The sequence below is a fragment of the Ailuropoda melanoleuca genome, chromosome X, assembly GCF_002007445.2.
Source record: "Ailuropoda melanoleuca isolate Jingjing chromosome X, ASM200744v2, whole genome shotgun sequence".
NCBI lineage: Eukaryota > Metazoa > Chordata > Mammalia > Carnivora > Ursidae > Ailuropoda > Ailuropoda melanoleuca.
The window spans coordinates 16,656,230-16,669,358 of record NC_048238.1 but is presented as its reverse complement, the minus strand read 5'-3'; the positions used below and the strand labels follow the sequence as shown (position 1 = coordinate 16,669,358).

Genomic DNA, 13,129 nt, shown 5'->3' with positions numbered 1-13,129 from the left:
CCCCTCTTCTTTCCCCAGCCGCCCGCCGACGCCCCCAGATCTCTCGGGCTCGCCCTTCCTGAAAGTAGGCGAGGCCCAGAAGCTGAGACTGGGGCGAGGAAGGAGGGAGGAGCGAAGCGCGGCGGTCGGGGGCGTGTCTTCCCAAGCCCCGCCCCCGGGTGCGCGCGGCGGTGGCGGCGGCGGCCGAGCCTCGCTCTGAGAGACAGGTATCGCTTAGGCGCCATGTTGTGAGCGGAAGTGGGGGAGCGCGCGGCCGCCGCTGTTCTGCTGGGAGCGGGCGCGGGAACCGGCGGGGGGGGGGCGGAGCTGTAGTCCCGGCGGCGGAAGGAGGAGAGGAAGAAAGGGGCGAGACCCGGTGCCCGGCAGCGGCGCGAGGCTCTCGCTCGGCGCGCGGACATCTCCAGCCAGGCGCGCGGCGTTCGAGGGTCGGTGTCGGAGCCGAGCCCTCTCCCGGGCAGCCGGCACTGGTGCTGCTGCTGCTGCTGCCGCTGCTGCTGCTGCTGTCGTGGGGCTCGGGCGGCGACAGAGCGGGGCCGGCCGCGGGGCGGGCGGGGTGGGAGGAGGCGGTGAAGGCGGCGGGCCGGGGGGGAAGATGCCGCTGGCGCAGCTGGCGGACCCGTGGCAGAAGATGGCTGTGGAGAGCCCGTCCGACAGCGCTGAGGTGAGTGCAGCCGGGCGGCCGGGACCGGCGCGCCCCTCCCCGCGCCCCCGCCGGCCAGCTCCCCTCCCAGGAGCTGGCCACTTGGCCCCTTCCTCTGCTGCTCGCGTCTCCCCTCTGTCTGGGATTCCGGTTTGGGTAGTTGGGGTTGGTCTGTTTTGCCCTTCTGTTCCACCCGCACCCTCACCTCCCCTCCCTCGCTCAGGGGGCTGTGGCGTGGTGGCGCGTGGGGTTTAGAGTGGGCGCTGGGGCTTTGCAAGCAGCCGATTTTAATCAACTTTGCGTGGGGGGAGCGGGAAGCGGAGCGGGGGCCAGAAAGGAGTTGGGAAGTTTGGCCATGCCTGGTTGGGGGCTTCCCCGGACCCTGGCGACTTTGGGGTGTAAGGGAGGGGTATGGATTGGGTTTACTGGGGAGCACGGACTCTCGAGTCCGGCCAGGGGAGGGAGTTGGTGCTGTGAGTCGGGCGCGCGGGGCTGGAACGGCCCAAGGCAGGACTGGCGACCTGTGGGGGTTTCGGGTAAGGGGTGCAAGACAGCCAAGGGTTTTTGCCTCCCCCCAGTCTGTCTGCCGCAGCGGTTTCTGCTGGTGCAAAGGAGAAAGTGGAAGCTTGAGATCCTCCCCCTCCCCCATTTCTGAGGTCGCTGAGCCCGGGGACCCAGTCCATAGGAGCTTTAACTTGAGTTTCCTGTCCATGGAGGTGAGAGGGTGATATTCAAGGCCATCAGTAGCCGCCCTAAAGGGCTTTCAGGTTTTCTTCCCCCAGGATCTATTCGGTGACCGTCCCTGAGACTCCTAACCGAGTGCCAAAAACCCAAACAATATACCGAAAGACGGCAAAACAATTTCCCCGGACACGGCTCAGCATCGAGCTTTCGCAGCCGCCCCTGTCCCAGAACCAACTCGGGTTCTGCGAAAATAATCCAGACAAGACCCATTCCAGGACATCAGCGCTCCTCTCCGGGGTGGAAAATCAATTCCTGATGGTGGCATGTCTGCGATTCTCCCTTCTTGACTTTTTGCTGTCTTCTGTTCCCGCAGCGGACTTTGGGGGATTACAGGATGATAGGCTGCGTGTGTGTAATAGTTAGTGAGTGACCCCATTTCTGGAAAGCATGACTGAAACGCGGGGGTGGAATGGGGCAGGCTCTGATGAGTGGTGTACTTGGCGGCAGCCGCTGCCCTGCCGGCCTCCGCAGTGTGAGAGGTGGATAGGGTTACTGGTTACGTCAGTAAGACCGAGGCTCAGTTTGATCTGAGATGCGGGACACTTGCATTCCCGAGTATAATGGAGGGGGAGGGGGATCAGTTCAAATCGCTTTTCAGTTTTTTCCTAGTCACCTCTACTGCTGTATAAAATGTTTACTTGCTCTCCTTAAAGTGAGCAGAGTTGTAACAGTGCTTACAGCTGGTACTTAGTATTTTGTGACTTGGATCATATTTTAAAAATCTAAACTAAACGCTGCTCTTCAATAGAAGAGATACTGATAGATGTTTTCTAAATATTTTTAAAAGGAAATCACGTTTTTAAGACTAGAAGAATTACATTTAAAATAATGCTAGCCTGTTTAATACTATAGATGTTTTACAAGAAAATCGAATTTAGAATATTTAATCATCCTTTGAATGGACAGTGTGAAAGAAAATTAGTATGCAAACAGGCTCTTTTCATTCATTTTTTTCTTCAGATTTTATTTGCATTAAATAATATAGCTAAAAGGTTTATAAAATATGTTCTCAAAGTGCTGACCTTGTGAAAAGAAATCGAATTTGCTTTGAGCCTGATTGTTACATGCCAACGGTAACATTTGCAACTCATAATCAGTCCACATTTCTGCTTGGCACGTATCAGTGTGTTAAAAAATCATTTAAAATTCCACCTTATCCTTTTTCTACATAGCATACATTTGGATAGGGAAGGCACAAAACTGATATTTATTTAGCACTTACTATATGCCAGATACTGTGGTACATGCTATTTCATTTTATCCTTCCTATGACCCAACAGAGTAGGATTGTGATCCTCATTATTACAGAATAAGAAACTGAATCTTGGAAGTTAAGGGCACAAAGATTATAAATAGTAAATGGCAGAGCCATAATTCAAAATCGGGTGGGTATAATTCACGTGCTTCACTTTATATTAGGGTAGCTGCTTCAGATCCTTTGTGGAAAAATTCAGGGTATAAATAAATAAGCCAGTAGTTAGAGGTCATGTATTTTTCACAAACAGTTACGGTATTATAAGCAGTCTCACTTGTTAAAGCCTAGTTATTTCAGTTACTGTCATGGTTTCCAGAACCTGGCAGATAGGATTCCACAACTTGCCATTTTCAAAGAATTTTCTTGATATTTTGGCGTAAAATATGTCACACAGAGCTAGTGTTGCCTGGATTAATTAAAAAAAAGATTTTTTAAAATTGCCTGTAGATATTTTGTTGCCTTTGGTGGGTCATCTGTTTCAAGTAAATTATTTCTGATACAATTTTGGAAATTGAAGCAAGTAAGGAGAAGGTTGAGAATTTTTCTTTCAGAAGTCTAATATTGGACTTACTATGCCTGCTATTATGCCATCTCCTCCCCAGTAAGTTCTTATCAAAAAGTAATTATATTTTACCAGAGTAAAATCATTTTTTTGAAAGACATTTACTGAGTAAGTACATCAAATTTTTTCTCTCCAGGCTAAAAGTTTTCAGAATTGGTCTCTATAGGAATTTACATTTGTGGTCTCATTCCTAGTAGATTATGAAATCTTGAAAGCAGAGCCTTTTTTTCTCTGTATTCTCAGCACTTAACACAGTGCCTGGCACATATATATTATGGACCCAGTAGATGTCCACTGAATGAATTATGATGGTCAGGAATAGGGTGATTATCAATGTTATTTCTGTTCTTATCATTTTATCTTACATTGAAATATGAGCAATCTTAAAAGACCTGAATACCTCACCGAAAGTACAGGCGGTTTCTTCATTCCTTTACATAGCCTTCCTGCTTTAAGACCTCACATGGGTCTCATGGTGCTCAAAACAAAAAAACCCTTGTGGTTAACTCAAACATGGGTCAGAACATGATAGGCTAGAACTAGGCCAAATGTTTAAAGAAGCAAATTTAGGATAATAAAGGAAGTACTATGTAAGCAGTCAAGGTTAGTACAAGATTAAAAACAAAATAGTGTCCTAAATAGTCCAGGTGAATTCACAACTCTTTAATGAGTTATTTAAAGATGCTAGTATGTTTTTGAGTATCAGACTGTTTAGGAGACAGATATCAAGAAATTATGACTGTTCTGTAAATTTCTTGCCACTGCTGTCAGGGATAATATTTACTGGATCATAAGCCTGACCTAAAATGACACTTTTTCTCAGTTTTCAATAAAGGATAAATGATAGTAAATGTAAATGTGAACAATTTTAATTAATTTAACCTTAATAAAATTAAGGTTATTTTTGCTTTATAGAAATGTGCTGTATAAAAATAGACACTTGGAATTCTTTTAAATAGCAAGTACCCATAATGCATTAAAAATATTAACTATATAAATATTTTCTTTATAAAAAATGAGACCCTTGTGTTGGAAACCATCTTCAGTGGATATGCATCCATTTTTATCTTCAAAGATTATATTGGATTCTATAGTATTTCTACTATATTGATATTAGGTTTCTTATTTTTATCTGTAAGGAAAAACATTCTATTAAAGTATGATCATTGACTTTGAAAAAATGTTTTATTAAGTTTCTTTTCCTTTTCCTGTTTCATTTCTACCACCTTTCAGGTTTTTTTCTTTCCCCCAAGTGAAGATCTGAGGAGAGGACAGGTATTGTTACATGTGAACTGTCAATAGTAACTGTGACACATTACTGAACACTTCATTGTTTTCAGTGATTATGATATAAGATGTCAGTTTTTGTTAAACTAAAATTTAGGAAAGTTTGCTTTATTTTGGCAGCTCTTCCTGTACTAATTGGGTTGATCCAAAATGTGAAACTTCTTTGGTACATTTAAATTTTAAGATAAAGGGATAAACTTAAAGAAACAAGTATAGGCAGACTTTGCCTTTTCTTTAGTATGTTTCTGGAAATCACAATGAGTATATTCTATTTTTATTTAAGGAGAGTGGCATAATTGGGATGTGCACTCTTGACCAAGGACGTGATTATCAGTAAATTATAGATCAAAAATACAGCAGATCATTTATCAGAAGTCTGAGTTGCAGAATTATTGTAAAGATCTTTTAAAAATTTATCACACACTAAAACATTCATACCATGGTGATCATTGACAAGATTTGCTCTAAAGTTCTATACTCAGGGACATGTGATACACCAGGCTGTGAATGTTGGGTGATGTCAAGGACACCAGTTTCCCAGTGCAGACTGGATGCTTTAGACCCAGTGATTCAGATTACAGTGTACAACAGTGACATCTTGGTGGTCTCTTGGTAATGCATGAGTGTGATAGAGCTCAGTTGTTTATGTGTTTTGGTGGATAACAGGTTTTAAAGCATTGGAATGCAATTGTGCAAATCTGTATATTATACATGCAGTTCCCCAATTCACATAATAGAAAATAAAAACAACCAACTGCATTTTTATACTTGGCATTAAATGTCTTCCTCTACCCCACTTCAGACTCGATATAGTTTCCTATATCATTAATCTGGAACAATTAGCAGATCTCATATATTCCAGTTTATCAGTTTAATACCAAATAACATTAAAACAAAGATAAAACAGCTGTAAATGTTAATTGTTGTAAAAGGTGTAGAGTTAAAAAAACACAAATACATGCCTTTTCTGAAGCAGATTCAGGATAAAATATATCCATATAAGACATAACTATTATTTTATACATTTGGCCTATTTTAAGCAAACACATTAGTTACTAGCAATTAAATATTTCAGTTTTATTTGTCTCCTTAAAATTTAGAAGGTACTTTTTGAGATAATTTTGATGTATGGTAAAGTGTTAAAGAGCATAAGCTTTGGAGCCATGAAGACCTGGGTTTGAGTCCTGGCTCTGCCACTTAATAACTTAGTAATCTTATGCGAGTTGTTTAATGTCTCTGTGCTTCAACATTCTAATCTGTAAAATAGGGATGAAATAATATCTACCTCATAGGGTTGTGGTGAGAATTAAGTGAAATAATGCTATATGTAAAGTATGTGGTTCCCTGCATGGTTTAAGTGTTTAATATAATGAATCATCTCTCTGACAGAATTGTCTGAGGAAGTTGTCTGTTTTTCCTCTGGAGTAATTTTTTCAGAATCAAACAGAACAATTAAAAATTATTTGATTGATCTGTTTAAACAGAGCCATTATTATATCTGAATATAATTGTAAGGGTAAGGTGAATGCAAATCTCTTGAATCTTGTCCCTTTTTGTATTGTTCCCCCTCTTCAACATCTTCTTTAAAGGGGGAAAACAAAGAACATTTGAAGAATATGTGTGGAAGAAGGAAGAAAGGAAAGTTATATTCACATTTCGACATTGGTCAATTTGGAAGGCATCTCACAATCCATGGCATGTGATTGTTTAGCGGTGTTTTTTTTCCTCTTAGTGATATATAAGATAGTATATTTTACACATGATAGTGTCTTATGATTGATGAAACCTGGTGTATCCTAAATGTCAACTTCTTGAAGGAAGTATATCCTTGAAGAAATGGATAAAGTCAATATATAGTGTTAATAAGTAGAATTTTAACTTACTTTCTAAAACATACCAAAACAAAATGTGCACACCTTTTTATATTTTAGGATCAGTTCTATTAATTTCACTTTTAGGGACAGAAATTACTATGGCACACCTCCCTCCCCATTAAACACATTTATTTTGGCTATTTGAATTTGCCACGAGTAACTGGGTTTTCCTGTCTAGAAATAGAATCCTTTGGATTTGGTCTTTTATGTGGTATTTGTACTTAAAGAATTTGAAATAAGATATACAGTATTTTTAACTGAGAAGTCTCTGGAAATGTTAAAGGTCTATCTATGCCCCAGCAACCATCTCTGCCATGCAAAAACAAACAAAACAAAGGAGCGTGACATAATCAAATAAATTTGGGAATTATAGAGTTAAACAGTATTTGACCAGTGTCTTTACTTCATAACTTCTTAGAACTTTTAAGAGGATGTTGTACATGATGAATCTGCAAAAAGGATATAGCCCACAGCATTTGAGACTTGATGTCAGAACCCTTTTTCATGAACCGTCTATTGAAGTCTCAAAGGACACAAGGGCTTTGCAGAAGAGTTTGAACAGTCTGATAACTATAGTAACATGATCCAGTATTGCCTGCAGTTGAGCTGTAATGTTTAATTGACTGTATCAAAGCTTTTTTTTATCAAGAGTTTTTCATTTTGAATTGAAATCTTTTAAATTATACAATTTTCCATCTATAATGGGCTAAACATTTGAATATAATAATTTAAATGAAAGTTTAAGATAACTTAAACTTTTTAATCCCATATTCTGAAAATTAATGGTCATATTCTACCTTAATATCAAGCTAATTGCCCCTATTAAGTGGCCCCCACATTGGTTTGCTCTGTAACTTACATCTCAAATTCATAAATCTTAAAAACTCTCTTTTATTATTTAGCAACTTTACACTGCCATCAATCTATCTCCCACACTCTCCTTTTTAAATTAATTGCTTCTACCTTGCAATTACTAGAAAACGGCTAGGGTTAGTGATATTTTTTTTAAAGATTTATTTATTTATTTATTTATTTGTCAGAGAGATAGAGAGAAAGCACAAGCAGGGGGAGCAGCAGGCAGAGGGAGAAGCAGAATCCCCGCTGAGCAGGGAGCCCGATGCAGGACTCGATCCCAGGACCCTGGGATCATGACCTGAGCCGAAGGCAGATGCTTAACCGACAGAGCCACCCAGGCGTCCCGGGTTAGTGATATTTTGATGCAGTCAATTTTAACTTGGGAACCTTGTTACTTCATCTTTAAAAAGTTTACATTTGCAGCTTACCAAATAATGTGAAATAGCATCCTCACCCTTTTTGTGATCTCTGCCCATCGTATACACGTACTCCAGGGTCAGGGGTATTTGGACATATTATCTACAAATAAACAGTGTTTTATGCTTCAAAATAACAGTGACCAAATGGCTCAGTCACTGGCATTACCTATTCTGCATATTTACCTTCCTTTCTGGAAGGTGTCAACTAGAAAGGAATGTGAATAAGCTAAAGAACAGGCAGCTATGAGACAGAAAGCTAGCCTACTGCCCCACCTGGAGTCAGATCTCCACATTGTCTTGGAATTTTTTGGTGGGATTTTTTTTTCCGCGTGAAATAGTGCTAGTTTCCTGACTATTCGCTACCCTATATTTACGTGTAAATCCAAAAGCTCTTCTATACTACCTGTCATTCTTTTCCTCTATTAGTATAAATAGAATTACAGCAGTAGCATAACTTAAATCAGATTTCCCGACCTTAACTAATATACCCATGGTATCTTATATACCTTAAAAGCTAGTTATGTTTAATCTACCATGTAAATTGATTTTTATAATCTCCTGTATAGTAATGATCTCATCTTCAAACTTTACCAGGTCATCTAGATTTCTGTGAGCTTGCCTCTAATCCTGTAGTCTACAAAGCTTGTTATAGGAAACTTGGTTCAGTCATTTGATATGTGTTAGAAGCAGATGTCAAATGATAGCCTGAAGCAAAAGATGATTTTGATACAATAGGTTGAAGTGCGTCTCACATACAGTGTTTTGGGAGAAAACTTCTATCCAGAAATCTTGTAGAACCTATACTAAAAATCTCAGTTACCCAGAATGTTACTTCATTTTTTTACATTTAGGAGCCTGAAAACAATATAAAATAATAGGAAAGATTCACTTAAAAACCCTAACTTCTAGATCAGCATCATTCAGTAGCCACTAGCCATACGTGGCTATGGAGCGCTTGAAATGTGACTAGTGTGGCTAAGGAACTGAATTGTAAATTTAATTTTAATTATTTTAAATTTAAATAGTCGCCTGTGGTTATTTGCTACCACATGGAACAGCACAGTTCTAAAGATTATAGGATTAGTACAAATTGGACTTTTTTTCTATACTAGTGTTTTTCAGCTCTGCCTTCTGTTATTTGTATTTTGAAATTAGTAGGCTAAAGCTTTTTCTAAATGAAAAAATACTTACTGTGCTTTTTCAAATTATGTTTAATCGGCTTTGTCTTGTTCCTCACCTACCCCGAGATTTTTATAAACCCTACTACATGGTATGTGCCCTTCAAACACCGTTCTGCACTTTCAATAGTTTTGCTAGTTTTACACTGACATTTCTCATTCAAGTGATAACACCAAGCACTGGGGAAATTTAGCTGTCAAAAAATGTTGCATTTTGTTGATTATATTATGCTAATTAATACTGGAAAAGTGGATTGACACATCTTGTACATTGTTTACTGAACGCCCTCTCTGACTAGATACTATTTATATCAACTTGATTGAGGTGGACATAATTATTCTCAGCCTACAGATGAGGAAACGGAAGCCTAGAAAGGTTAAATAAGCTGTTCATGGTTGCACCACTAGTTAGTAAGAGGAGGCAGGATTCAAATCCAAGTCTCAGATTGCAGATTCCATTGACTTTCCGCTAGAAAGCCATGCTTGAGTTGAGAACAGCATGTGGGTGACTCATTCTAAATGAAATCTCCTACAGGGGAAAAAGGTTCTCAGTGGTTTGCATAAGAATATATTTTTATGGGAATGTATAGGTAGAGTTAGAAAAGTGATATTGATTCTACTCCCCAAATGTATTGTGGGCTAAATAGGCTTTTGTGAGCTAGCCTGAAAAACAACATTTGTGACATTGTATGAGAAAATGTTTTGGGATTTCTAAACAGCTGTCTTACAAATGAATATTTGAAACAAAAACTACAGTATTGGGAAGGGGGGGTGCTGTCCAGATATTAGTTAACAGCTCTTTATATAGAAGTCCTTAGATGTGTGCTTGGGTAACTGTGCTCCATTTTTGAATATATTTGCATCTCTTCAGAAAAATCTATTTCATACTCCCTCAAAGTATCAGAAAATAGGATTTTACTCAACCTGAAAAAGTTACCATTTATCTTGCTACAGTATAAGAAAAGGAAATTTAAAGAAAGTTTACATGATCCTTGGTGGTTTTGTTTCCTTTGTTGTTGTTGTTGTTTACCTGTTAGGTTGAATAGCCCTAAGTTTTTTTAAAAATTTGAGATATGATTTACATACCATAAAATTCACTTTTGTAAAGTATACAATTTCGGTGGATTTTAGTATATTCACAAGGTTTTGCAACCATCACCACTATCTGATTCCAGAACATTTTCATCACCCCCAAAAGTAAATCCCATACTCATTAGCAGTCAGTCCCTATTCCTTCTTTCCTCTAGCCCCTGGCAACCAATAATCTACCTTCTCTATATATTTGCCTATTCTGGACATTTCATATTAATGGAATCATACAATATATGGCCTTTGTGTCTGACATCATTCATTTAACAATGTTTTCAAAGTTCATCCATGTTATAGCATGTATCAGTGCTTCATTTTTATGGCTGAGTAATATTCTGCTGTATGGATATACCACATTTTGCTTATCCATTTGTCAGTTCATGGACATTGGAGTTGTTTCCACTTTTCAGCTATGGTGAATAATGCTGCTATGAACATTTTGTATCAAGTTTTTATGTGAACATATGTTTTCAATTTTCTTGGGTATATACCTAGGCATGGAATTGCTGTGTCCTATGGTAAGTCTATGTTTAATATTTTGAATTACCGAAAAATTGTTTTCCAACTTGTTTAAACCATTTAGATTCCTGCCAGCAGTGTATGAGGGTTCCAGTTTCTCCTTATCCTCATCAACACCTGTTATTGTCTTTTTCATGATAGCCATTGTAGTGTGTGAGAAGTGGTATCTCATTGTGGTTTTGCTTTGCATTTCTCTTATAACTAAGGATGTTAAGGTTCTTTTCATGTGCTTATTGTCCACTTGTGTACATAATTAAAACTTGTGCTAATTTTTTACTAATTTGGATATTTAAATGAAGCTTTTGCATTAATGCTGTTTATAGAAGATCCTTATCTTTGTTATATTGTATACAGATCTTCCTTGACTTAAGTAGGGTTATGTTCCATCATAAGTTGGAAATGCATTTAATACACCTAACATACTGAACATCATGGCTTTGCCTAGCTTACCTTTAACATGCTCAGCACTTAACGTTGGCCTAGAGTTGGGCATAATCATCTAACACAAAGTCTATTTTATAACAAAGTATTGAATATCTCATGTAATTTATTGAATACTGTCCTGAAAGTAAAAAACAGAATGGCTTTAAGTGTATTAGTTGTTTATCCTTATAATCATATGGCTGACTGGAAGCTGCCATTCCTTGCCACTGTCCAGCATTATGAGAGAGTATTGTACCATGTATTGATAGCCCGGGAAAAGATAAAAATTCCAAGTGTGGTGTCTACTGAATGAAATTAAATAATCACTTTTGCACCATTGTCAAGTCAAAAAATTGTAAGTCAAACCATCATAAGTCAGGGACTCTCCATACATAGTTCTTTAGAAGGAAAACTGAAAAACTTAGTTTCAGTCTGTGCTTTCAAAAGATTTTTTTTTCATTTTTATATGTGGTAAATTCAAAGCTTTTCCTAGAACACTGGTTTTCCAACTGGGTCAATAGAGCCCTGTGTTCTATGGAGATACCTTATGTTACCTCATCAGCTGGACCACCCCTTTTCCCAGCCAGAATAGAGTTTCTAGAGGAACACAACAAACAGTTAATGTTAATTATAGAAAATTACAGCAAGAAAGCAAAAATTGAAGCAGTGATATTTTTTGCTAACAGCCTCCTTAGTGGTGTTATACCATTCTATAGTTTCTTATTTAAAGCAATGGTACAGGAAATAATTGAAGGTCAATCAAAACCACTTGTCTAGACTCCTTGAAATTACATATAAGTCAATAGATAAATGAATTCTTTTCAAGAATCCATTTCTTAGGTTAAGTGAGATATATAAGTGTTTAATTTAAAGAAGTAGGAAAATGCAAAACAACACCTGTTTGCCTCCTTTTCTTCAAGTTCCTGCTGGCTATTGGTATAAGCTGTAAGGGGGGGTTACCTAAAGAGAAAAATGTCACAGACAAATTAAAAATAAGATTTCCTAGGGCACCTGGCTGGCTCAGTCGGTGGAGCATGTGACTCTTGATCTCAAGGTCATGAGTTCAAGCCCCGTGTTGGGCATGGAGCCTACTTTTAAAAAAGGGATTTCCTTTGGATTATTAAAAAGAGCTTATAAGTGAGGTTTTTTAAAAAAAAGATTTTATTTATTTGAGGGAGAGAGAGAGTAGGAGAGAGAGTGTGAGCTGGGGGCAGGGAAGGGCAGAAGGAGAGGGAGAAGCAGGCTCTCTGCTGAGCAGGAAGCCTGACATGGGGCTCCATCCCAAGACCCTGGGATCATGATCTGAGCTGAAGGCAGATGCTTAATCAACTGTCCACCCAGGCACCCCTATAAATGAGTTTTAAAGTGAACCTTTCCCCCTGGCTGGTTTCTGCGTGTAAAGTATATTAATAGGTGATGACGAATGAAATAGGATTATTTCCTTTGGAATATTATAGTTTAAAAGTACTGAGGTGGACAGGCAGTTAAATAACATGAAACAAGCTAAATTAGCCAGGAATGTTATGAACAGATATAATTGGAACTTTAGAAGAAAACTATGAACTATAATGTTATAGCACTTTTCCATAGTCTGTTTTTAAGCATAATGTGGAAGATTAGAAAGTAAATATTATTACCCCTGACACCCAATAAAGTTCCTTTTAAAACACACATATACACAGAAAGCAAATAAATGTTATTTTCAACATAAAAATCACTTGGGAGAGACTTCTGGTTCAAGTTGGAGGAGCCCTATTCTTCCTAGGTCCTCTTTTACAACTAAAACACCTTAAACATAATACATCAAACAAGTACAGGAACACTCCGAAAGGTGGAAACAAGAAAGCAGACTGCCTACAGACTTTGGGACTCAAAGAATGAGACAAATAGTGAGTTCCTTAGGTTGTTGTTGTTGTTGTTGTTGCCTCCTATATATCTTAGACAGGTCCTGTAAAAGCCTCCAGCCTGAACCACGAATAGGCACAGACAAAGCCTGTTCTCTTTAGCCAAGTGAATGGGGAAGAGGTAGCCTAACAATAATAAATTTTTTGACAGTACTCACTCTACTGTAGCCAAACACCCCAGAAAAAACCCACCCTACTCTAAAGAAGCAAGTGGCAGTGCTTGAATTCCTGCACTCAGTTTGTTGGCTATGTAGATCAAGGACCTAATCTCCCATTACCTGCCTGGCCAAAGCAGACAGCACTTTGATTCCCCCTGCTGGGTGGTTTTGGCAGGTTGAGCAGGGATCTGATCTTCCCTCACTGCCCTCCCGCCCCCCCCC

General features: G+C 39.1%; 1 protein-coding gene across 8 annotated transcripts in view; it reads left to right on the top strand.

Moving 5' to 3' along the window:
• Positions 1–228: 228 nt before the first annotated feature.
• RPS6KA3 (ribosomal protein S6 kinase A3) overlaps positions 229–13,129 on the top strand; it is a 113,890-nt gene continuing 100,989 nt past the window's right edge. For 4 of the 8 annotated variants that reach the window (XM_034649864.1, XM_034649870.1, XM_034649866.1 and 1 more), the window contains exon 1: positions 232–661. In XM_034649864.1, the coding sequence (XP_034505755.1) occupies positions 593–661 (69 nt within the window). In that variant the 5' untranslated portion in view covers positions 232–592. Of the gene's footprint in view, positions 662–1,218; positions 1,357–4,434; positions 4,477–13,129 lie in introns of all 8 variants that reach the window. The other 4 variants (XM_034649862.1, XM_034649861.1, XM_034649863.1 and 1 more) reach the window with 4 other exon arrangements.